The sequence below is a fragment of the Cajanus cajan genome, chromosome 7 (genome assembly GCF_000230855.2).
Source record: "Cajanus cajan strain Asha chromosome 7, NIPB_CcT2T_4, whole genome shotgun sequence".
Taxonomy (NCBI): Eukaryota; Viridiplantae; Streptophyta; class Magnoliopsida; order Fabales; family Fabaceae; genus Cajanus; species Cajanus cajan.
The window spans coordinates 55169803-55195955 of NC_138523.1; the positions used below are offsets into that span (position 1 = coordinate 55169803).

A 26153-nucleotide genomic window follows, 5' to 3' on the forward strand; every position below is an offset into this window, starting at 1 on the left:
AATTTAATTAGTATTTGCATGTAGTGAAATAAAATACACTTTAGAAGAGCTACAAAGTTATTTATATACTATTTCTGTTATTTTACTCTTATACAAATTTTAATTATAAAATATGTAAAATATAAATTTTTAAACTCTTCTTTCTATTAAATTAATTAATAAAAAAAGGGTAAGGAATGCTAAGAAGAAAATAGTAGAGCTTAAAAAAAACAAAATATATAATAATTCAAAAGACCAATGTAAACTAGGAAAATTAAGTCAATTGGTAAACATTTAATTGAATTACAGAAACTTAGAAGTCGTAGAATTGATTTCTGTTAATGATCTCTCGCTTGAAGAAATGACAAGTATCATTATTTCAAGTAATTTTAGGGAATTTTATCTTTTTCTTCACTAGACATTTGTTTGTTTGCTTTATTTTCATGTGTGTAATTAGAGTTGCAAATTTTGGGCACATCCTTGGCAAAAATTAAAGAAAATTGAAACTAGTTTAACACGCAAAGTCGGCGTTTTCCGTTACGAATCCCTGTCGGGGGCATCATTGTGGTGGTGAGTGGGGACCCATTTTGGGACATCGACTCAAAAAATCACTGTGGACTCTCAAGCCTAATAAGTAATCACAAGTGTTGACGTTTTCAAAAACAAAATCCCTCTCTCTCTCATCTCATCTAATCTAAGTGTTCGTGTTTTTCTTTTCCCCCCTTTGGTGCGTAACGGCGTTATTTGCCGTCGTTTCGCTATAAATAAAGCCTCCAAGTTCCTCTATCACATTACATTCATTTTCTCTCTCTCTTTCCTCTGAGTTGAGCGACAAGAACCCCTCCCACCCTTTTATTAATGGTTGCGTGAAGCAGAAGTTTGGAATAATAGTCGTTCTGTTCTCTCTAGCTGGCTACTACCTTGTTGGAGATTTGGTAATTATTGCAAACGCATTAGCCTTGTTTCTCGAAATGGGGAAGAAAACAGAGCTCAGAGATCACAAGGAGACACCCAAAGTTGAAGCTGTTCTTGAGCTCCTCAGAAAACAAACCCCTCTCACTGTCAAACAGGTTTTTATTTTCCCTCTTGCTTAACATGTTAAGTGACTTGTTTGGAGGATATATTAAATTGTGGTTAATTTTGTTTTTGTGTGTAGGAGAAGTTTTGCAACTATGCTTGTGTGAGACGGTTTCTGAAAGCAAAAGGGGATAGTGTGAAAAAAGCTGCCAAGCAACTCAAGGCTTGTCTTGCTTGGAGAGAGAGTGTTATCACTGGTATATTCCACGAATTCTTCTTTCTCCTTCTTCTCCACTTCACCCCCTTAATTCCTTTTTCTCGCAAAAGCTTTTTCCCGTTGCCAAAACACGCCGACTTCTCTTTTTGTTTTCTCTCGCCAAGGAATCTTGCTTTTCCCTTCCCTTTGAACCAAACGTTAAAGTGAAACGCACCCCACTACTCCTAGTAATCATTAGTTCACTCTCTTTACCTTTCCTCGTCCATACCCCAAAACCCCACACACACACATAAAAAAAATTATTAAATTTTTTTATCAAACATAATATCATGAAATGTAACTCATGATTTCCTTTGATGGGTTGAAAACAGACCATTTGATAGCAGATGACTTCTCAGCTGAACTAGCTGATGGGTTGGCCTATGTGGCTGGTCATGACGACGAATCCAGACCTGTTGTGGTAATTTCATACCCTTCTCTGACTTTGTGTTTGAGCCTTACTTTTAATATTATTTTATCTCGTCACTTCAAATAAAAGTTTGTGATTAATTTGAATTGGGGTGGTGACAGATTTTTCGTTTGAAGCAAGACTATCAAAAGTTGCATTCCCAGAAGATGTAAGTTACCAAACACGAGAGAATTAACAAATATATTTTTACCCTCTCACACTGCTATTATAGTAGAACCAACTAAATAAATTTACTCTTGATATATATAGTTATTTATTTACTCATGTGTTTATTTTGATATTGAAGGTTCACTCGTTTGCTGGCCTTTACACTGGAGGTGGCCATCTCGACCATGCCAAAAAACGTAGAACAATTTGTGATTCTTTTCGACGCAAGTAAGTGAGCTGCCAAATTTCCATGATGCCATTTGAAACAGTTATTGGTAAAGAAACAAAACAAGTAAAAGGGGTGAAGGAAAACAGAAAAGATTTAGGGATCAGAACAATAAATGAGAAGGCAGGGGGGATGTGGAACTCTGTTAGGATCACCGGCAGGGCCAGAGGGGCACACTGAAAGTGTCCGGAGTGCCCCTGAGGTGTCTCAGACTCTAGGCTCCAATTAATAACCATGTTAAAAGGGTATTATTGGGAATTGGTGTCATTATTGATATTCTCTACCCGAATTGGTCCATTTCAATCTTTAATGCTTCCTTAAATTATGCCATTGCAGCAGAGGAACAACCCATGATTCTCCTTTTTAGCTTTTGCCAGTACCCCTTTACCTTTTTTTACTCACCCCAACAATTTTATAAATTATCGTCCCAAAGCTAATTTGAAGATTGGGGAATACTAACGGGTTACTTAATTGCCTGTTGCAGGCTTTTACAGATCCGCATCTGCTTTCATGAACTTGTTGCTACCAGCACTGAAAATTGTGGCGGAGTACTACCCAGGAAGGCTATGCAAAGCGTTTGTCATAGACACTCCCTCGCTTTTCGCTTACTTGTGGAAGGTAACCACAATTCAAAATCCTTACGTACCTAATTTTGGTAGTCTACCATGTACTGTTTGCCAAGTGGCAGTTAAACTCTTTTAACACTGTTCCACCACATTTTAGTTTGGTGGTCTCGTTCTGCTGTTGTGTTGTGTTGTGTTGGGCACATAATGCACCCTTTCTGGCATCATCATATCCTCAGATCATGCATGTTTGACCAATATCAATAAATGGACCACTTCCCCTGGTTTTTTGGTGGTCCACCCACCCACGACCCTATATCCAAACCAAGTTCATATATACTCACTCTATTAATTAACATTGTACCCCATGCACAAAAAGTATCCCTTTCCCGTTACTGTTCAACATTATCATAAATTCAAATGTAGACCATTAACCAACCAAGAAATTGAAAAGCTAGTTTATTTGTCCTCGTTACATTCATATTTCATAGTGTACGAGGGAACACTATATACTGTTTTGGCAAGGGATTGAAAAAGACTTATTTGTACCCATTTAATATTAAATATTAAATATTAAATATTGCAGAAAAAACAAATTAAAGTAGAATAGAGTAATTATGGTGTGTTTTGTGTTGACGATGGTGCACTGGACTGCAGGGTGTTCGTCCGTTCGTGGAATTATCAGCGTGGACGACGGTGGTATCCTCGTTGGATTTCGAAGAATCGTTGGATTTCAACGACTTCGCGGCGTACCCGCGAGCCTCGTCCCTCCGATTCGATACCTCGAGCGTTAAATCAACGGCGAAGATTGGGTCGTGCTCGTCGTCGCGGTTCTCCTTCACCGTATCTCAGCACCTGGACTCGTTGAAGCCCTGGTACCTGAGCCTGACCGACACGTCAGCATCGAAAGTGGGACCCACGAGTGCCTCCCCCGCACTAATCTCGCCGCTGAACGCGCGGTCACTCTCGTTCGCGTCGCCATGCGCGAGGACCCCCCGTGGCCGTGGCCCCCCGGCCTCCAGGAAGGGCCTCTTTCCCTCGACCCCGCTGCCGCAGCGCGTGACGGCGCCACCGCGGACCTCCTTCCTGCAGTCGCCGGCGACGTTCTTCCGGCGAGAGAGCCAGGTGAGCAGCAGGGGAGAGAGGTGCCGGGAATCGTTCTTGGCGTACGTGAAGTTCTACCGAAGACCGTACGACGAAATGGTTTATAGGTCAAAGATGAGGCCCCCACTGGGTGGCCTCATCTCCATTGTTTCCCCTCACATCAGAAGACGCCACGTTTCTGTTTCTCAGCGTTTCTAATATTCTAAAATTCCACTACACCGCAATCAACGCCTCCCATTACCACTGCCATTTTTTTCCTTCTTGTTTTTACCCCCTCAGTACATAGTATTAAATGTATTATTATTATTATTATTATTATCAAGTACTACTAGACATCCATTCGTTTTTTGCACTTTGCTCCTGAATTTCAATTTTCAAGTTCCCTCGTGCGGTTCTAGTTGCATTGAATGTCAACCTGAACCATGGACGCTCCATCTCCATGAAAGAATAAAAAAAACGACGACGTGCGAGGCGGGGTATGAAATGACGTGCAGTGGGATGAAGGGAGCGTGGTGGAAACGGCCAACAGTAATGGAATGAATCCAAGTAGAGGAGGAGGATTTGGTTGAAACTTGAAAATGTAAAGACAACGTTGGTGTTTGTAATTTATTTAATTGCTACAGAGATGCAGATGCAATTTTGATTTGGAGGGTTTTAGAATGGAATCTTTTAAGGGTTGGACTTGGTTTTTTTATAATTACGGAAAAGGAAAAGGAGTTTGAAATTTTTTATATAATGTATAATGTACGGTAGATGGCGGTATGTAACAATAGTTTATAGATATGTGTTGTACGATGAGAGTTGGTAGGAATATGTGTCGGGTTTGGTTGTGAGAAGTGAGAAGTCAAAACAGAGTTGGAGTGGTGCCTGCATATGCATATGCATATGCAGAAGCAGAAGAAGTAGCAGGTTCATAAGTACTGTAGTGATGAAGCATGGAAATGCAAAAGATGCATGCATTCACCATTTAGAGGCAGACCATGAATGTGTATCTTGTATCGGGGAAGGCTACGACCTAGGTAGTAGTGTTGCGTTACAGAGGTCCGCATAAATAATTGACCTAAACTAATGCTAAATTCACTATAACAACATAAATCTTTTTTTTTATTATATAAAAATCAACTGCGCTGATTGTTTGAAAATTAAACTCTACTCAATTCTAAAAACTACATTCAACTATAAAAATTGAAGTGTTTTTATGAGAGAGTGAAAATTAAATACGTTTAGTATATTCTATCTTAATGAGTTAGGTCAATAATTCAACCATCTAGATTTTGAAAAACAAATAAGTGAACTAAAAAAATTGTCTAAATTTGTCAAATCTAAACTGGACGATTAATTTTTAGACTTAAAATTTATCAATTTTTTTTACTCCATTTTATATTTTTTTTCTTTGAAAATTTTAAATAAATTTAAAAATAAAATAAAGTTGAAAAATGTGTCCTATTTTCATACATCAACCAAGAATTATAACAGCTTTCAAATTGTAATTCTTTTCAAATTTTTATAATACAGTTTAGTTAAATTTAATGATAAAAATAAAATCCAATTCAGTTTATCTAAACTAATCTAAAGATTAATTTAAGAAACTCCTTTTAAATTCAATACAACTTTTATGATTTCAGTTCAATTTATCCACGGGTAATGGTAAAGATGGGAACGGCGCTGCGTTCGTTTCTTGCTGCACATGCTCATATCATAATGCCAGCTGTTTTTAACTTCTTTTTTTTTTTTTTTCAAATCACGTTCATATGAACCAAAATATTACTCCTTCTTTTTTATTCATAGTTGTTTTGTCATAATTTGTCATTTTTTTCCATTATTATTTTATTAAAATTAATGACTTATTAATTTTTTTTTTATTTTATCCTTGATAATTAATGTATATTTACCAAACAATGTGTCTATTTATTTCTAATGTCTACTTATTTTTTTTTAACTACCTATATAAAGTTAATGTTACATTTAAAAGGGTAATATGTTTCCAACGAAATACTATAAAAAAAATAGAGGGTAGAATAGGAAAGTAAATAATAAATATTTTTGAAAACTAAAATATCAATCATTTCCTTAAGTTCCGTGCAAAATCTTAAACGACTATGAATAAAAAACGGAGGAAGTAACTCGTTAAAAACACTAACTGTTCAAGCATTCTTATCCTAATTTTTAACATATTTAAACTTAAAAAGGTGCTTTGTTATTAATTTTTAGCTGATCTTCTTAAAATACAAGTTAACTGGAATCAAATATAAATTTTACACAATGTGGTTAATCCGAATAATAATACCAAACTCGATTCTTTTAAATAAAAAATATATTAAAAAAATAAATTTTACAATTATTTTTTTCAAAATTCATTTTTTTAATCATTATAACTATTAAGATTGAACTAATAATAGAAATTCAAGTAATATGTATAAAGTTTTACATTTAATTCTATGTATTTTCATTGTAAGTACGATGAATAAAAATAATTATTATTATCGATTCATGATAGCTTATAAAAACAATCGTCTGCCTTACAGATGCATTAAAGATTTATTGTGTTTTAAAGAGAAATGGTTACTTTTTATAACTGAATTTATGAGGAATAATTCTAAATTTGGTTTTGTTATTGGTGGCGTGTGGGTTTCATGATATCCGTCCCCGTTCCTGCGAGTTAAATTTATTTCCGTTCCCGTACCCGTCAGGTATGTGATTTTCATTCCCATTCTCATCTCTGTCCCCGTCGAGTATCGGGTATACCCGTACCCGTATCCGTACCCGTTAATTTTTTTATTTTTTATTTTTTATTTTTTATAAAAAATATGATATTTTTAAATTATTTTTTTTATTATGTTATAATTATAATTAAGTTATTTCTCTATCTCATATTATAATAAATAATCACATATAAAAAAATATTAAAATTCTTTAATATAATTAAATTGAAGATGAGTATTAAATTAAAAATAGAAACGGGGACGGGTACGGGTACGGGGCAGGTAAGTACATACCCATACCCGTACCCGTACCCGATTTAAAGTATCGAATTTTACCCGTACCTTTACCTGGTCAAACCGGGTATTCCCCATCAAAGTCGGGACGGGTTCGGGTATTACCCGCGGGTACGGGTGTAATTTTGCCATTCTTACGTGTGAGGCAATACATACAAATTAATATTTTCTTTAAAATGTTACAGTTTAAATATATATCAATTAATTATTTAAGAGATATAATTTTTTAGAATATTAATTGAGATACTTAAAATAAGATCCTTAAGAAAAATACAAATTATATATAGTTATTATTTAACTTTCTTGGAGATGCTTTATTATAGATAATTATCATGTTCAACATCATTAAGTTTGATACATGTATCATTGGTAAGTGACTCATTTAAAGTGGATCTAGATAATTCTAAAACCATATTAGAAAGTGAGTTTAAGCTTAACTCAATCTTACAAAAATGACGTGTAAGGTAAGGTTTACCCACCACTTATATACTTTTTTATCTCTAATTAATGTGAGACTTAAATTTTTTTAATATACCTCTCTCATGTCTAATATTATTGGGTTTGGTACATAGATAAATAGTGAGTGACTATTTTTAATGATTTATAATAAGTCGAGACTCGAGTTTTTCTCAATGAAAAGTTAAAATAAAGCTATCACAAATTACCAAATATCTTAATTTCTATTGTCAAACACCATTATTAACCACCTCTTTTGTCTTCAACAACAACAATAATAGTTGAGACATGATAGTAGTAGGACGCTTGCAATGAGAATAATAACAATGACAATAATAAAGATAACTACGATGATAGTAACACAAATTGATTTTATTTATAATTATTTTTTTTATCTTTAAAAATTACAATGATAGCAATTAAATTTGAACATGTTGCACATATTAATCTAACCTCTTATCACTAAATATAATATTTTAATATGAATCTTTTTATTTAAATTTAAAAAATTATTATTAATTATTCTTATAAAAGCAAGTATTCTCATTCAATAACCTTATAGATGATTATGGTATAAAAATTATTTACACTTTTGAAAGTAGAAATTTTTTATACTCATTTATTTTAACTAACACCAATTCAATAAAGTATACCTGATATTTTATTTTCTTCATTCAAATATGAAATTTTCATTTTCATTTTTATTCAAGATGTTTTTTTCGTCACCGTAGGACAATGTTCAAAAAAATCATTTTAAACTTTCTTACTTCTAATTACAAATCTTTTACTTTCTAAGTGAAAAAAATATTAATTTTTTTAATGTTTAAGACCTTGAATATATTTTTATTTTATATTTATTTTATATAAAATTAGGATGATTAGAAAAACAAAAGTATTATGAAAAAATTGATTAAAATACATTTTTAAGTCCTTTTATCTTATTATAAAAATTCGTTGTTGGATTTATGCAATAATGACCATTTTGGATTCTGGTACATAGTGAAAAATTAAATGAAAAGTGAGTATCCCAATTAACCGAAAAATAACTTGTTGTGAAAACTTTTAGTTTTTTCAATTGCTCAGAGTTCCCTTTTCACATAATTTCTATCATGTTTTCAACTTCTTTTGTTCAAATAATAGTTGGACTCCATAGCTTTAATATAAGTGTTTTTTATGAGACAAAATTCATGGTTTGAATAAAAAAATAAATGTTCAAAATCGCACTCAAAAATTTAAAAAGATAACACTAAGTCAAATTTAAAAGTTAAAATAATAAATGAGTCATTTAAAATGTAAAAGATGAAAAAAAAATATAATAAAAAAAATAAAAAATATTTAGGGAAAAAAATAATTTTACTTAAAATTAACAGAAAAATTGTGTTGTAAAAAAAAAAAAAAGAATAGTATAATTGAATTTAAAAAGTGAGTAAAATAGTGATGGAACCAGTGTGTTGGGAAATGGGATCTGAGAGGAAGGAAAATGAATAGATACGGTGTCGTATATTGGGGATTGGAGTTGGTTGTCGGGTAGCATGTGTCATTTAGGTATCAAGGTTTGTGTTACTCGAAGTGAGATGATGTTAGCAATTTGGGGTGTTTTTTCACCTTTCACGTCTTCCTAATCTCACTTTTGTATTTTAGCCCCAGATTCTGCATCAATGTCCACAAAAACTCTCCCTCTATTTCTAATTTCTATACTGCTTAATTTGCTTTTCTACAATTTCTTCTACTTGAGAAATCAAATAAGATAAACAATACCCTCTCTCTTGAAACTTATGTCGCCATTAGGCCCAAACCATCAAATATGTATCTTGCATATATGGATTGGGCTGGCCTAGTCTTAGCTCTTCTTTTTTATTTTACCATGTCCAAGCAAAAACACTCGTTGCTGTTCATTTTTACTCTTTCTTTCTGTTCAATTTGGTCATTTTCCTATTTCATTTGCTTTAAGGTCAATCCGGTGTTGTGTATATATAAAATGATGTCAAACGTACAAATCTCTCTTGATTATCTTTGAATATGCTCTACATTCTATTATATGTTTATTTTAGTATGTCTTACTTTAAAGAAACACTAATGAAAAACATTGAACAGCATATAAAAGGGTTTTTGCTCATGTTATTTTTTTGTTTCTTATTTCTTGGGACTCATTATGGCCTCCATATAACGGTGGCTTCATAACCAATTCATAGACCTTTCTAATTTCTGATCACTTCTTGGTGCCGTTTCACCCTTCTTGTTTTGTTGAGAAATGAGAAAGAAAAGGTTCTGGAACAACCTCTAATTGAAATTTGTGTTTAATAATCAATGGCAAGTTGGAAGTCAAAGTTTAAACTTTGAAGTTAGGTTGGTCTCGCCGGCTTGACTACAACTCAGATGTTGGGCATTCTGTCATGATGTGATATCCACCTGTAACCATATGTCAGAATTCTACTACTTTGGTTTCAAAATAATTATTAGTTATTGCAGAGAGGATTTTTGCGGGAATTCATTCAATTTTTATTTATTTTTTATTTCATGTCAATGATTTGGGTAAGATTTCTTGTATTCATTTAGATAAAATTTAAATACTTAAATTCACTTAGTCTCAGCTTTGAGAATTTTTTACTAGAATAATATTTATTTTAAAAAAAATTACAAGAATGATCACTGTGCAGGATTATTTACCAAGATAGAACCATTTACTGTTCAAGCTCAGAACTCGGTTCCGGGAACCGAATTCTGAGCATCAAAATGTAATTTTTTTTGTTTTTTCAACTCAGAATTCGGTTCCCGGGGAACCGAATTCTGAGTTGGTTTTAAATTTTTTTTTTTCGTGTATGGGGCAAATGTGGGCTGATCTGGGAAGCGGAACGGCCCGTTCCAAAAGCAGAACGGGTCGTTCTACTTAAAAAAACAGAGTGCAAATTCTGAATGTGAAACGGCCCGTTCCAAAAGCAGAACGGCCCGTTCTGCTTAAAGAATTTGCACTCTGTTTCTTGGCTCATGATAAACACACCTCCACTCTCCTATAAGCACACCCCCTTTTAAAAAAAAATATATATAAAATGTCTAAATTACCCTTAAAAAAACAATTCTTAAATTTACACCCCTCCTTCCTCGCACCCCCTTCCCCGCAAGCAGAACGGGCCGTACTGCAAGCAGAACGGCCCCGTACTGCAAGCAGAACGGCCCCGTACTGCTTGCAATACGACCCGTTCTGTTTTCAGTGCTGGCCGTTCTGCAGCAAAACGGGCCGTACTGTTTTCAGTACGCCCCGTTCTGCAAGCAGTACGTCACGTTCTTCAATCAGTACGGCCCGTTCTGCAAGCAGTACAGGCCGTTCTGCTTGCAGCAAGGGTCGTTCTGCTTGCAGCAAGGGCCATTCTGGGGCCGTTCTGTTGCAGTACAGGCCACCGCGTCACTTTTAAAATGACTACCTTATTACTGATTTTAAAACCCCGATTTTAAAAGTTATTTTTGTACTAATCTTTCTTTTCATAGAACAAGTAAGAGTCTTTCTCATACAAAATCACTTGCCGACATTGCGCACCCCTCTTCTTTCTCTTTCTGGCACTCCTCTTCTTCTTCTTCTTACTATTACGAAAAGTTCTTTCCGGAATTATATAAAAATGTTCCGGAAAATACTTTTCATAATATTAAATTCTTATTCCGGAAAGTATTTTCCGGAAATATTTTGTTATATAATTCCGGAAAGTATTTTCCATAATATTAAAGTTACTATTACGGAAAGTTCTTTCCGGAATTATATGAACAATAATTTCTATTCTGAAAAGTACTTTCCGGAATGCTAATGACTGTAAAAGTACTTTTCGAAATACTATGACTGTAAAAGAACCTTTCTTATGCTGATTATGGTGGGACTAGTCCTTTTTTTCTATTCAGAATGACTGTAAAAGTATATTGCTTAATAACATTGAGCGGAAAGAGGCTTTGGGAAGAAGAGGGGTGTGAAATGTGGGGTGCGGGGAAGGAGGGTGGGGGAAGGGAGGTGTAAATTTAAGAATTTCATTTTTTTTAAGGGTAATTTAGACATTTTATATTATTTTTTTTAAAAAGGGGGTGTGTTTATATGAGAGTGGAGGTGTGTTTATCACCCGCCCTGTTTCTTTAAGCAGAACGGCCCGTTCTGCTTTTGGAACGGGCCGTTCCGCTTCCCAGATCAGCCCACATTTGCCCATACACGAAAAAAAAAAAAATTTAAAACCAACTCAGAATTCGGTTCCCCGGGAACCGAATTCTGAGTTGAAAAAACAAAAAAAATTACATTTTGATGCTCAGAATTCGGTTCCCGGGGAACCGAATTCTGAGCTTGAACAGTAAATGGTTCTATCTTGGTAAATAATCCTGCACAGTGATCATTCTTGTAATTTTTTTTAAAAAAAATATTATTTCAGAAAAAAATTCCAGCTTTGATGCATATTTAATACTTCGAGGGACCAAATTAATTATAAAAGAAAATTGATAGTAGTATTTTAATTTAACAATTAATATAAAATAAGAGAGAGCGGAATTAAAGAGAGAGAAAAGAAAGTCATGAAAGAAATAACTTAATAGAGAGACAGAGATCAAAATATTATATAAAGACCGTTAGCATTTCTATCATATAAAATATTACAGAAATATACCGGATAAATAGTAGGGTTTATTTTAAAATTTTCAAAGAACCAATTTGATGTTTGTTATACTGGATAAACAAGTAAGATATCAATCCAACTATAAATTCTAAGAATGATATGGGAACTAAAACAATTATGAATGATATTCCAAATTATTAAGTCATTCTTCAAGCAATGGAGCCTATATATGCAGTTTACTCTTACCAGAGAAAGCAAGCAATTTACTGCTCAAGTACAGGTATAATTTATCAGATGAAATTCATATAGTTCCAATTTTTCCCAAAGACTGTCAGTAACCTTATACTACAAAATGTATCAGGGGAAAACGAGAAAATGAAATCAAGAGTTATTAATCATTCTTAAAAGTTAAAACTCAAACTTCACGTGGTTCATTAAGAAAGAACAGCATATATCGTCAAAGATAAGCACGCAGATTATCACATACTCTTTTGTTTCACTGTAGAAGTAAAGCAATAAAATTAATCAATTATTCTTGCTGTGAAGGCAAGGAAAGAACATATACAGGTAATGCTGAAAATCAAATTGCGCTATTCTCTGCTTTAAACTCAAGTCTTTTTCCTTTAACCACGAAAATTAAGTCAATAACCTCAACTTAAATCTTGTCCACCTAAATTATATGAGCTAAGCATGATGACTTCATTAACAAAGTTTGCAGAATTGTTTTCAATCATCCTGGGTACCAAAGGTAAAGGCAACAACAAACGAATATGGACAAGATTTGAAACATTCTCATATGAATAAAATAGGATAAACTTCAAAATTCAACGTTTATTAATTTCCATGCGACACAAATTTGGTACTATAAATACAACATGGTAGTCGTATCATATTATATATCCAACGCCCACAACACTGTGGAAAGCATGATGAGATCAAGGTTTGATAAAGGAATTCCCATGATTGTTCAATGTCTCATTCTATTCCTTTTTCTGAGATTAAACTCCATTAATAGTTTGCCTCACCCTTTAGACCCTCTCTCCCCTACTGAAATCAACAAAACAAGGGACATAGTTCAAGGGTCTTACCTTGGTGCTATTCCTAACTTGACCTATCATTTTGTGGATGTGGAAGAACCAGACAAAAAACATGTCCTAGAGTGGCTATCTTCAAACACAAAAGACAAGCCAATTATTATTCCTCGCCAAGCCAAGGTAGTTGTTCGAGCCAAGGGTGAAACACACGAGCTTGTAGTGGACTTAATCAAAAAGTCCATTGTATCAGATAGAATCTACACCGGTCATGGATACCCTCCTTTCACATTCAATGAGCTTTTTCAAGCCACCAAATTGCCTCTTACGTACCCCAAATTCAAAGAGTCAATAGCCAAAAGGGGCTTGAATTTGTCTGAAGTTTCTTGTGTACCATTTACTGTAGGTTGGTATGGAGAAAAAATCACAAGGAGAGCCCTCAAAGTGTCATGCTTTTATAGGGGAGGATCAGTTAATGTGTGGGCAAGGCCTATTGAGGGAATCACAGTGCTAGTTGATGTTGATTCAATGCAGATTACTATGTACAATGACAGGTACATTGCTCCTATGCCTAAAGCTGAAGGTACAGATTTTCAATCTTCAAGCACCAGCAGGTCCAAAACATCTTCTTCATGTGATGATGTGTCAGATATTGGGTTCACTATCAAAGGCCATGAAGTCAAATGGGCTAATTGGGTTTTTCATGTTGGGTTCAATGCTCGGGCAGGAATGATCATATCAACTGCTTCTATATTTGATGACAAAAGAAACAAGTATAGAAGAGTGCTATATAGGGGTCATGTATCTGAGACATTTGTCCCTTATATGGATCCTACAGAAGAATGGTACTTCAGGACTTTCATGGATGCTGGGGAATTTGGCCTTGGACGTGCAGCTGATACCTTGCAACCGAGGGTTGATTGCCCTAGCAATGCTGTGTACATGGATGGCTACATGGCAGGGCCTAATGGAGAGGTGCAACAGGTTCCAAGGGCTATTTGCATTTTTGAGAGGAATTCTGGCAATGTGGCTTGGAGGCACATGGAAATCAACAACCCCCAAAAAATGGTAAGGTGTTAGATTGTGTCGTAGCATTTTTGGTTGAAATTGTTTGGAATTTCTACTGTTTTGATGTGAACACACTTTGCTTTGTTTTTGTGTAGATAAGAAATGGAGAAGCTGAAATTACTTTAGTGGTCAGAATGGTTGCCACCGTGGGTAACTATGACTATGTTCTTGACTGGGAATTCCTTAGAAGTGGCAGTATAAAAGTTGGGGTAAGATTCTTCTACCAACTGGGTGATATGAACATTTAATTGGTTGAAGTGGCCAAGTGGGAGAAGGAATAAGAGCTCAATTTAATCAGCCAGCTTTAAAGTATATTTTTCTACTCCCCCATAGAGCATATACATGGGAATTTGGAAAATTAGCATTACTCGTACTCTCAAGTCTCACGTCTCGTGGTGAATATTATAACAAATACCATAGTTGTTCTATTTAAAGTTTAAACATAAGTTATATAATTGTTCAGTTATAAAAGAATATGACTTTTCTTTAAGATAACTATATAATTTAAAAAAGAATACATTTGGTACAAGTCAAACAAAATGGCACCAATCCTAAAATAGTATATTGTATTATATGCATAGGTGGATCTGACAGGCATAATGGAGATGAAAGCAGTATCCTATACAGAGAAAAGTCAGATAGAAGAAAGGGTGTTTGGAACCTTGGTGGCAGAAAACACTATAGCCAACTATCATGATCACCACTTAACCTACTATCTTGACCTTGACATTGATGATAATAGCAACTCCTTCATCAATGCTAAGTTAAAAAGGGCAACAGCAAGTGGCTTTGGAACACCAAGGAAGAGTTACTGGACTGTTGTTAGAGAAATTGCAAAGAGGGAAGCCGAGGGTAGAATTCAGCTCGGCTTGGAGCCAGCAGAGCTGCTAATAGTCAACCCCAACAAAAGGACAAAGTTAGGGAATGAAGTGGGTTACCGGCTGATCAGTGCACAGCCAGTTACTTCTCTATTGTCTGATGATGATTACCCTCAAAGAAGAGCATCTTATACAAAGTATCAGTTGTGGGTCACTCCCTATAACAGGTCAGAGAGATGGGTTGGAGGGTTCTATGCTGATAGGAGCCGTGGAGATGATGGCTTAGCCGTTTGGAGCCTCAGGTACCAATTAAAAAAAAACTTTATCTTAGTCTTGCATGCTAACATTTTGATATTTTTATATGAAATTTATATTTGTGCTGATGCTGCATGCTAAATCTATACTTCATATTTATATATACTACTATTAAAAAAATCAGCTAGCTAATTGATCAAACTATATTATGAAATTGTAATTTGACCGAGTGGATCATGGTTCACACAGGAACAGAGAGATTGAACATACAGACATAGTGCTATGGCACACAGTTGGGATCCACCACGTCCCTTATCAAGAAGATTTTGCAGCAATGCCAGCAATTCATGGTGGATTTGAGCTTAGGCCAGCTAACTTTTTCGAAAGTAGTCCATTGCTTTGAATAAAAGTATAGCTCTAAATTAATGCAAGCATGTTCAGCTCATTAACCATGCATTATTCATGAAGAAAAACAAGATGAAATGCTATATAAAAAATTAAATATTCGTTGTTCTTTTAATATTGTAAAGTGCAGGCATGTTGTTGAATAAAATTTATATCAAATTAAGGTACACCGGTTTATTGTTCTTTTAATATTGTAAAACTTCCTATTATGTCATGAATAGAATTACAAGTCCAAATCAAAGAGATGGTCTTCACAGTTCACATGACGATTGTTGCATCCATCCTTCAGCCTAAGAGTGAAGTGTTTCACCATGGACTTTTTCAAGCCTTCTTTAGTTGTTTCTAAACAGATTCTTAAGTTAATAAATAAAAAATTTAGGTTAACAGATACACTAAAAAAATAAGTCATATCATGCAAACAAAACTAACTTTTCCATAGTATACTGCTTCCGAATTACCACTACAAATAGTTCAAATTGTTGATGTACAATGTAATTAAAAAAAACAAAATAGGCAAGGAATTGCGCACAATAACTCAGATCGATGTTGAATTTACAAAAATCTAAGAGCAATAACAAAAATTGGCGAGGAAAATTGTTCTTCCCTTAACCTGGAACATTATTATCTTCTTGCCCACTCTAGTAATTTATTAATATGTCGTGAATCTCAAATGTTTTTTGCCTTCATTTGCATAAACAGCAGTGCTAGAAAATGTCCCACTCCTAGAAACCATTGAGAAATTCACTTCCTTCGCGTCCAATGTCCACCGAGGCATAGGCCCAGTTCGGAGTCCAATAAAACGACATCGTAAAACCCACCAACAGCCCAAAAGACTTGGACTTACGATTTGGAATGTTTCATGGCCTTTGTTCTTGCTCAATTGCCTAGAGTTGAATTTACAGGAAAAATACTCGGAATTGGTGATGGTTATGGTGAAGTCTTGCCTAAGAATTTCTTGATTCAAGTTATTGTAACGAGGCGTTGTTTTTTGTACTGAGATCAGGTTGTCTTTGATCTTTTATCATTATTATATATCTATAATGATAACATATATATATATATATATATATATATATATATATATATATATATATATATATATATATATATATATAATTTTATTATTATTTTAAATATCTTTACATTACTATATTTATTTTTAAATATTATAATATTTAATTTACTATTTCAACATTGTATGTCAAGATATTGATATTCATAAATGATAGATTTATTTTATTTTTTATATTATACTATTTATTTTAACCATTATAGTATTTGTATTATTATTATTATTATTATTATTATAAACATTGTGCTTCAAGATATTTTAATCGTTGTACTAATTAACAAAACGAAAGTGGAATATCAATGTATATTATTTTAACTTTATTTTAAACTTGATCAAAAATATTTTAGATATAATATAAGATTAATAGTATAATATATAATATGGAAAAAATTGAAACTAAAAAAGTAGTTAAAATAGTTCATCTATAAATTAAAAATTACAAGAGTTTAAAATAATTAAAAACTAAAAATATGCATACCCAAAAATATAATTTTTTTATCAATAAAATGTAATTCAAATTTATATAAAATAATAAAATATTATATAAACATGTTAATTTATTTAATTGTACATTTATCAATTATTTTAACATAATTTTACCAAACACTTACAATTCCATAAGCTAGCATAACAATTTTCATCAACCCATTTTCAGCTTTAAAGTAGCTTTTCAACTACGTTTTGCCAAAAGTAGGCTTAAAAAGAAATTATTGTGTGTTTGGATAAAAACTTTTACAAATTTAAGAAATTTGAAATTCTTGGTATTTGAATTACTTTGATTTCAATTTCTAACATTCTTAAAATATTTTGTTTGGATAAGTCATTTTGAAATTTTTTTAATTTTAAGTTATTAGGTTGGATATGATAATTTGATTCCACCATGATAAAATTAATTTTAAAAATATATTTATATGTTGAGATTTTTAAATTAAATTTTATAAAAATAAATATTAGTTAATTTTTAAATATTTAATAATTTTAAAAATTAATATTAGATAATATTTAATAATTTTAAAAATATTTTTGAATATTCAATAATTGAAAACATGAAGAGATAAGAGATAAGGTAAAATATATAAGTGAAATAAGAAAAAAAATGAAGAATTTCAAATTCTTACTTTTTTGGGAGAATTTAAAATTCTACTATTTCAAGAAATTTCGCAATTACTTAAATTTTAAATTTTTTTTATAAATTTTCTATCTAAATAAGGTATTTCACCTCAAAAAATTTGAAAATTTTCAAATAAATGAATTACTCCATTTAAATTCTCTATCCAAACACACTATTAAGTTTTTAGCAATTATGATAATTAAAAATGATTTGGTAGAGATCCATTTTAATACAATATGTTTAATTGATCAAAAAATTAATAGATCGTTTTATATTTTTAACATAGTAAACATTTTCAGTTTCGTCAAAATATGCGTAATTATAAATATCTATCAATCTCTCACAACTCAATTTCATTCCATTTTTCTTTTTATTTCTCGTTACTTGAATTTTTCATCACATGCCACATCTTTTATTTATTTATTTGTTTATTTTCCTATCTCTCCTTCCCCATCCACTTAAATGGGGGTGTACGTTTACACTTATTCATATATAGCAGCTAATGTTGAGAAGTGCAATTAGGCCATTGCACATAGTTGGGTGATTTTGTTTTAAGGACTGGGTTGCTCTCAAAGAAATTGGTTGGCCTCAACTCAAACCCACCACTCAATGTTGGCATAACTGGAAAATCTTCTTGGGAAGGAACATGATGGAATCCCATTGTGTACCACAGTACTATGTCCTTGTTCTCAATTTCCCTATCCCTGCGCATTTAAGTCACAATCACAATACTCAAACCTCATGTTAAATGCAGACTATTAACATTAATGTTTGGCTGAAATAAAAAATTAAGATAAAACTTAGATTTACGTAGTAGTTGCTTAGTGTGTTATTTTTGGATCAGAATCATAATTTTATAAAATGAGCAAGTAAGAAGTGTGACATTGTAACATGTGATCAAGTAAATAACACACCTGAGACTCCAACTAGCCAAAGTATCATCGCCTCTGCTACGATCAACGTATGACCCTCCCACCCATTTCTCAGATTTGTTGTATGGCGTGACCCATACATTGTAATTGGTGAAGGCAGCTCTAATTTGTGGATAATCATCAGTAATCAAAAGTGGGCGTGCTGCTGGGCCTGGAAGCAAACGATACCCAATTATGTTTCCTTGTTTAGTCTTTTTATTAGGATTTACCACCAGTAGCTCTGAAGGCTTCAACCCCAAGTTGATTCTAGCATCAGCTTCTGTCTTAGCCGTTTCACTTACAACTGTCCAATGGCTTTTCCTCGGTGTGCTGTGATCTTTCACTCTCACTGTCTCCAAATTGGACTTGACAAAGGAATTGGCTTCACCATCAATGTCAAGGTCAAGATAATAGGTGAAGAAGTGGTCATGGTAGACACCAATGGTATTATCTGCTAGCAGTGTGCCATAAATATCCTCTCTTATTTGATCTGTGTTGGTGTACGCCCCTCCCTTAATCCCTAATATCCCTGTAAGCCCTACCTATTTTAAAATATAACATGAGTTAATTAGCTTCTAAGCAACATGTAATCAGTAATTTAATATGTAAATTATAATTATAATTTAGTCAAATTTCACTCATGGCATAAAACATTTAAATATTGCAAGCGTCCATACCCCAAATTTGATGCTGCCACTTGGCTTAAATTCCCAATCAATGACATAGTCATAGTTGCCCACAGTTGAAACTATTCTCACCACTAGGCTTACATCTGACCTGACCTCAGTTATCTACCAAAAACAACAGTCAACTAAAGAACAAAATGGAAAATGGAACAAGAACCAAACAAAATAGAGAATAAAAAAAAATGTACCACTTCATTCGGGAGTGAAATTTCAGTGTGACGCCACATGATATCACCAGCATACCTTTCGAATATGCAGAAGGCATTAGCTATCTTTACAGGGGTACCATCTGAAGCAGCATAGTATGCATCTAGGAATGCAGCATTGGGTGGGCAATCAGTCAAAGGTTGCAATGAAGACATAGATTGTCCAAAGCCATATTCACCGCAATCAAAGTATGTTGTGTAATACCATTCCTCAGTTGGGTCTTGGTATGGCACAAACAACTCTGATATGAATCCTCTGTATAGTACTTGACGATGTTTCTGCTTATGTAGATCAAAAATTGAAGCTAGGGAAATTATTGGGCCAGCCCGAATGTCAAATCCTACGTGAAAATTCCAATTGGCCCAACTAATTGCTGAAAATGGTCAGTATCAAAGCTACATACAGCTATTAATTTAACGGTAAAACCGTGAGTTACACTGCCAATTAATTTAGAACAGAAATAGTAAATATTATGTGTGTTTTATCAAGTTTGAAATTAAATAGAAAAATAATATATTTTATTGTTGAAATAATTGGAAGAAGTAGAGGAAAAAAGGAAGTGGGCAAGTGGCAGTGGCACCTGACAGTATGGGCATGAATGGAGAATCCAGGTCCATCGTGTTGAGACACAGCTATGGGTTTGAGCTTCGGACCAAACGGTGGTTTGAGCTTAGAAGCTCTGTACTCAGTAGCCTCTGCCTTGGGCAGTGGAACTGGAACCACATATCTATCGTTGTAGTCAAGGACTTTCATATCGTCCAAGTCAACCAGCGCCGCCACCCCTTCCACAGGCCTGGCATACAAATTGGCAGTGCCGTTTGCGTAGTAACACTTAACCTTCACGTTCCGTTTCGTCTTGGCTTCTCCGAACCAACCAATAGTGAAACAGGCACACAAAACCTCAGACTCGTTGAGACCCCTCTTCTTCAAAGACTCTAAAAAGGGCTGGTGGCTGAATGGTAACTGCGACGCCCTCGCTTGTTCTCCAAAGGTCAGCATGGGGAACCCGTGTCCTTGGTACACTTTGCTTGAAACGATCGAACCACTTGACAAGTCAACGCTCATCTCCAGAGATTGTTTCTGGAAGCGGGCTATGACGGAGGCTCGCCGAGCTGGTGCTACTTTGGGCTTGCTTTTTGGGTTTAATGATAGCCATGAGAGGATTTCGGCCTTGTTGGGCTCCTCTAAGCCCACGTACTCAAAGGTGAGGTTGTGGGGGGTGGTTGAGGTTTGGACTATGGTTCGGACTAGGTTCAGCTCAGAAGGGCTTAGAGGGTCAAGTGGGTGAGGCTGGTTGCATTCTGCACACCGACAAAAGAGGATGAGGATACAGAACAGCGTCACCCTCCTCGTTGCATCCATTCTCTCTCTCCTCAAACTCAACACCACGCTCTTGTTCTTATTCTTATATATTTTATAATAACTCATCACTCAAACAATAATTTCATTTTTCCTTTGAGAGTTGACAGGATTTGGTGAATATAGCTTTGGTAAGGTTTTCTTGATAAATATGAGACTTGGTATGAGCTATGATTGCTTGGAAAAGTTAGTTAGGGAGAACATGGTTGCACAATGTTAAAACTAATGTTAAAACTATTATTGATATTCCTGGAATTATGGATACCACTTAGGAAAAAAGAACTCACAAAAATATAGTATTAACACTCTTCAAGCACTCAAATTATTCTTTAGCAATATTTATTTAATAATATTTGCACGTAATTTGAATGTAAAAGTAAGTTGCACACCACCTATATTATTTAGAATTTTCCTTAACAATATTATTACACTTTTTGTAACATATATATAAGCGAAAATTGTGCCTCTAATTACGATAAAAAAATATTATAAGTTATTATTAATACATTTTCTCAACATAATATTATAACAAAAATCACACATTACAAACGTTTTATTATCAGACTTACATTACATATCACATATTATTACTACTAAAAGTTTTAAACAATATATACTACCAAATGGTACACAATTACACATTCATTAAGTAAGAAGCATAAGTATTATACGTGGTTGAATTTGGTTTTCGATCATAACGAGAACTGAAAACTGAAGCCAGTGCTAAAAAAACAAACAGATAAACATACATATCATTTTAAATAAAGAAATGTTAATAAAAACGCTCCTTATCACACCTCTTCTAACAACTGACAAGCGCTTCTTAACTCCAATAATGAAGTTACAGAAAATGTTCCTATATACTATTATTTTATTGGAATGTAATTCTGAAGTACAGCAAAGTTTCCAATTATTTTATTGCAAAAGCGAAAAATCAACTCAACTTGACGTTTCTAAAAGAACCAGTTGCGGCATGGCAGAACAGAACCCTCGTGTGGGGGTCCTTCAGCTTAAGGGCACCAAAAAGTAGACTTAAAAAAAACAACTAAGGTTGAGAATTGCACTTGGGCAAACGCACAGGCTTTGGTCGTTTGGCTTTAAGGACCGGATTTCTCTCAAAGAAATTGGTTGGTCTTAGCTCAAATCCACCACTCAGTGTAGGCATAATTGGATAATCTTCCTGACAAGGCACATGATGAATCCCCACCGTGTGCCACAGAACTATGTCCTTGTTTTCAATGCTCCTATTTCTGTATTAATTTTAACAAGATTGAACAAGTAAAGTGACAATAATATTCTTAATTTCTTATGGAATATAGATATTCATATATAGTATAATAGTATATACCTGAAACTCCAAACTGCTAAAGTGTCTTCTCCTCTACTTTGATCAGCATAAAGCCCCCCTGCCCATTTCTCAGACTTGTTATAAGGGGTAACAAACACGTTGTAATTGGTGAAGGCACCTCTAATTTGTGGATAATCATCTGTGACCAAAAGTGGGTGTCCCACTGTGCCTGGGAACAGACGGTACCCCATCTTGTTTCCAGGCTTTGTTTGTTTGTTGGGATTTATAACTGCTAACTCTGATGGCTTCAAACCAAGTTTGATTCGAGCATCAGCCTCCGTCTTAGCAGTTTCACGCACCACAGTCCAGTAACTTTTCCTTGCCAAACTCTTGTCTGATATTTTCACGGTCTCCAAATTGGTCTTCATGAAGGAGTTGGCTTCTCCATCAATGTCAAGGTCCAGATGATATGTGAGGTAGTGATCATGGTGCACACCGATGGTGTTGTCTGCTAGTAATGTTCCAAAGACATCCTCCTTTATCTCATCCACGTGAGTGTATGATGTTCCTTTAATACCCAATATTCCTGTCAGACCAACCTGTCACACACGTCTAGTTAGCATTAAACTCACACACCTTGTATATAATTTATTATATTATTAATAGTGGAAAGAGTTCTTATATTGTTCATAAGAATTAAATTCTAAATGGTATGGTATCATACATACCCCCATTTTTATGGATCCACTTGGCTTGAATTCCCAATCTATGATGTAGTCATAGTTGCCCACGGTAGAGACAGTTCTGACCACTAGGCTCACATCAGGCCTAACCTCCCTTATCTGACAAGAACATGCATATTTATCAATATATATATATATATATATATATATATTTAATTATAACAAAATTTTAAAAATGTTATTGCACGCGAATGGTGGGGGGAATTAAGGGGCTAGTACCTCTTCATCATGGATCTCTGATTCTGTGTGTCGCCACATGATATCCCCAGCATACTTCTCAAAAACACAAATTGCATTTGATATTTTGACTGGTATGCCATCTTCTCCTGCAAAATATGCATCCAAAAATGCAGCATTGGCTGGGCAATCAGCGAAAGGCTCAAGTGACACCATGGACTGGCCAAACCCGAATTCACCACTGTCAAGGTAGGTCTTGTAGAACCAATCCACAGTTGGGTCCATATATGGCACAAAGAACTCTGATATGTATCCTCTATATAACACTCTGCGATACCTATGCTGTTCAATATCATAAATTGATGCTAGCGAAATCACTGGCCCAGCTCGAATATCATATCCCACGTGGAACTCCCAGTTTGCCCAACTGCTCATACATTTCATACAATCATACTTGCAGCTCGATCGGAAAAATTAATACTCTTAAGTCTTAACGTACATTCATCTTCTTTTTTTTTTCTTTTTTTTTTTCATCTCTTCTCTTTCTACCTCAATTATTTATCCTATTTTTGAGTGATTTCGTGTATCCAACCATATTAATTCTTCATTTTATGGTTTTTGATGGAATAGATCCTCTCATGTTAATTCTTCATTATATAATTTAATGTAATATTCTTGTTTCAAGAATTACTTCAAGACAAGTGTGGTGTCTTATTATGATAATTATAACAATACTGCATCACAAACTATATTGTCGAACTCAAGAATGGATGAATATCATTTTTAAAAAAATGCAAGATATTGAGTTACAAAATTTTAAAAATAATAAGACTACTTCGATCTATTAGAGTAAGGTAGACACACGCGGATCATATTTTTATTGACTAAAAGAGACACCAAAATGGTGTAAATACGCTAGATATAGTTCATCAATGTATAACATTATCAATTTATTATGGGTCAGCTTTTTTTTATTATTATTATTTTGTTTGCATTGGAAAATAAAAGAAAAACATATATCAAAAGTGAGATCATTTAGTAAGACGGAAAATCAAAGGAAAGAAAGATGATTAAAAAACAAATCCTCTCATTTTTTTTTGTGCTTTTTGAGTTTTCTGCACACAAAAAAAGAAATTGAATTCTGACTATTTTATTAAGGGGTGAAAGACTCTCATCACACAAATTTTCTTATTTGATTGATTAAAAATAGAAGGAAAGCAAATATACATATACATACATATATATATATATATATATAATTACATAAATTTCTTCAATAAAAAAATTATAAAAATAAAATAAATCGATATTTGTGTTTTCGAAAAACAACTCCGCTGCTTTATTTTAAATTTGGGAAGAACAAAATTTCATCCAGGTTCACAAAATTTTCTTTTCTCTCATTGACATTCTTGGGCGTAGACATCTTCAAAAGATATGAAGAGAAAAAAACAAAAAAAGAAATAAAATATGTGAAATAAATATTTGTAAATTATAGGTGTCTCAATCAATATCATAAGTATTCAAAGTTTTAGTTTTCCTCCTGTGTCCGTTTGGCCAATTGCTTTGGGTGGTGACAAACAGACACGACATATGAACTAACCTGATAGAGTGGCCATGGATCTTGAATCCTGGTCCATTTGGTTGAAGAAAAGCAGCTCCTTTGAAAGTTGGTCCAAATGGAGGTTTTTGCTTTGCAGTAACATACTCAGTCCCCTCAGCCTTGGGCACAGGAACACTCAACCTGTCAATGAAGTCAACAATCTTTCTCTCATCAAGATCAACAACCACCGTAATACCCTCCACCGGCCTCACAAACAAATTTGAAGACCCTTCTGTGTAGAAGCATTGAAGCTTCAACGTGCGTTTGCTCTTTATCTCCCCATACCACCCCACCGTGAAAGTCGAGCACACAACATGGGAAATATTAAGGCCTCGTTTGTTAACAGACTCGATGAAGGGTTTATACTTATGAGGCAGCTCCGCCACAAAGTCTTGCTCATCGAACGTGAGCATGGGGAAGCCATGGCCCGTGTGGACTTTTCTGGAGACAATGGAGCGTTTCGACAAGTCAACGGTGATCTCAAGGGATTGCTTTTTGTAACGTGCGATGACAAAAGCTCGACGTGGTGGCAGTTTTGTGGCTTTGGTTTTGGGGTTTGAATATTGCCATGATAGGACCAAGGCTTTGTCTGGCTCGTCCAAGCCAATGTATTGAAAGGTTAGTGTGGGGGGTGTGGCTGAGTATGCTTTTAGGACTATGGTTCGAACCAACTTGAACTCGGATGGGGTTAAAGGATCTAGTGGGTGTTCATAAATGGATGCTGTGGTACATAAGAAGAAGAGAGTTAAGGGAAATAAGAAAAACAGCTTCATGGTTCATCAACTTTAATCAAACTACTAACTAACTATGGAGGTGTTGTATTACTATTGATCTTAGAGGAATTATATATATAGTGGTGATCACTGGGCACCATCTCTTTCTAAAGTACTCTAGGTTCTTTGATTAAAGGCCCATGTTATTTGATTAAGAAATAAAAAATAATTAATATACAATAAAGAAAAGGAATTAATCGATATCCATGTTCACCAAATACAACTCAGCAACTCACTCATAAATATAATTAATTACCTTGGGGCGCGGGAGAACATGTCCTTTTGTTAATTTTGTTGACTTCTTTAGTTTCTTTTTCATAATAACAAGCTTTTAATTATTACCTTTAAATAATAAAGTTTTTATATATACCAAAAAGTTAACTAAACCGAATAATTATAAACCTCATTCACCATTGTATAGGACTATTTTTTCTTTTTTGAATTTTATGAATAAAGGTAACCCGCCTTAATTTGATGATTAAAATAGTGAGAAAGCTAAGGAAGAATTGTCGATCAAATTCAAGATATCTCTATTGATAAACAATCACATCTACACGTAATCGAGATATCTTAATTTTGTTTTTTTGTCTGTGTAATTTGGATGATTAAACTGTTGATAAAGTTAAGGAAGACATATCTCTATTGAATATTGATAAATAACCAAGTTCACATGTAACGAAGATATATATTTTTGTGTATGTGTATGTGTGAGTGTGTTTTAAATGTGTGCGAGTGTGTATGTTTTAAAATTTGATGTTAGTTTTAGTATATTTGTCTAATATGTTTAAGATATTTAGCAAGATTATTTATTGTTTAAAGTTAAGTTCCATAAACAAAAGATGTGATAGAATTTGAATGGATAATTCTTTAGGTTAATTATTTATGTATGAAACTATTT

At 34.0% G+C, this 26153-nt stretch overlaps 4 protein-coding genes across 4 annotated transcripts; 2 read left to right on the top strand and 2 right to left on the bottom strand.

Moving 5' to 3' along the window:
• The first annotated feature begins 652 nt into the window (after positions 1–652).
• Positions 653–4061, top strand: LOC109793006 (uncharacterized). Its single transcript, XM_020352469.3, has 7 exons — positions 653–1049; positions 1136–1253; positions 1585–1673; positions 1784–1830; positions 1969–2057; positions 2540–2673; positions 3276–4061. Exons 1-7 carry the CDS (start codon positions 951–953, stop codon positions 3918–3920), a joined length of 1221 nt encoding a protein of 406 aa, XP_020208058.2. The 5' UTR covers positions 653–950; the 3' UTR covers positions 3921–4061.
• Positions 4062–12033: 7972 nt separating this feature from the next.
• Positions 12034–15905, top strand: AO1 (amine oxidase 1). The gene is made up of 4 exons (XM_020370239.3): positions 12034–13850; positions 13946–14059; positions 14432–14970; positions 15173–15905. The coding sequence occupies exons 1-4, from the start codon at positions 12627–12629 to the stop codon at positions 15324–15326; spliced, it is 2031 nt and encodes a 676-aa protein (XP_020225828.3). The 5' UTR covers positions 12034–12626; the 3' UTR covers positions 15327–15905.
• Positions 15906–17837: 1932 nt separating this feature from the next.
• On the bottom strand, positions 17838–20982 carry LOC109791767 (amine oxidase [copper-containing] alpha 2, peroxisomal). Its single transcript, XM_020351118.3, has 5 exons — positions 19896–20982; positions 19297–19681; positions 19100–19213; positions 18426–18964; positions 17838–18215 (listed from the first exon to the last, which is right to left on the bottom strand). Exons 1-5 carry the CDS (start codon positions 20741–20743, stop codon positions 18011–18013), a joined length of 2091 nt encoding a protein of 696 aa, XP_020206707.2. The 5' UTR covers positions 20744–20982; the 3' UTR covers positions 17838–18010.
• A 416-nt stretch (positions 20983–21398) lies between these two features.
• Positions 21399–25329, bottom strand: LOC109812868 (amine oxidase [copper-containing] alpha 2, peroxisomal). Its single transcript, XM_020376935.3, has 5 exons — positions 24483–25329; positions 22925–23309; positions 22691–22804; positions 22023–22561; positions 21399–21924 (listed from the first exon to the last, which is right to left on the bottom strand). The coding sequence occupies exons 1-5, from the start codon at positions 25253–25255 to the stop codon at positions 21720–21722; spliced, it is 2016 nt and encodes a 671-aa protein (XP_020232524.2). The 5' UTR covers positions 25256–25329; the 3' UTR covers positions 21399–21719.
• Positions 25330–26153: the final 824 nt, after the last annotated feature.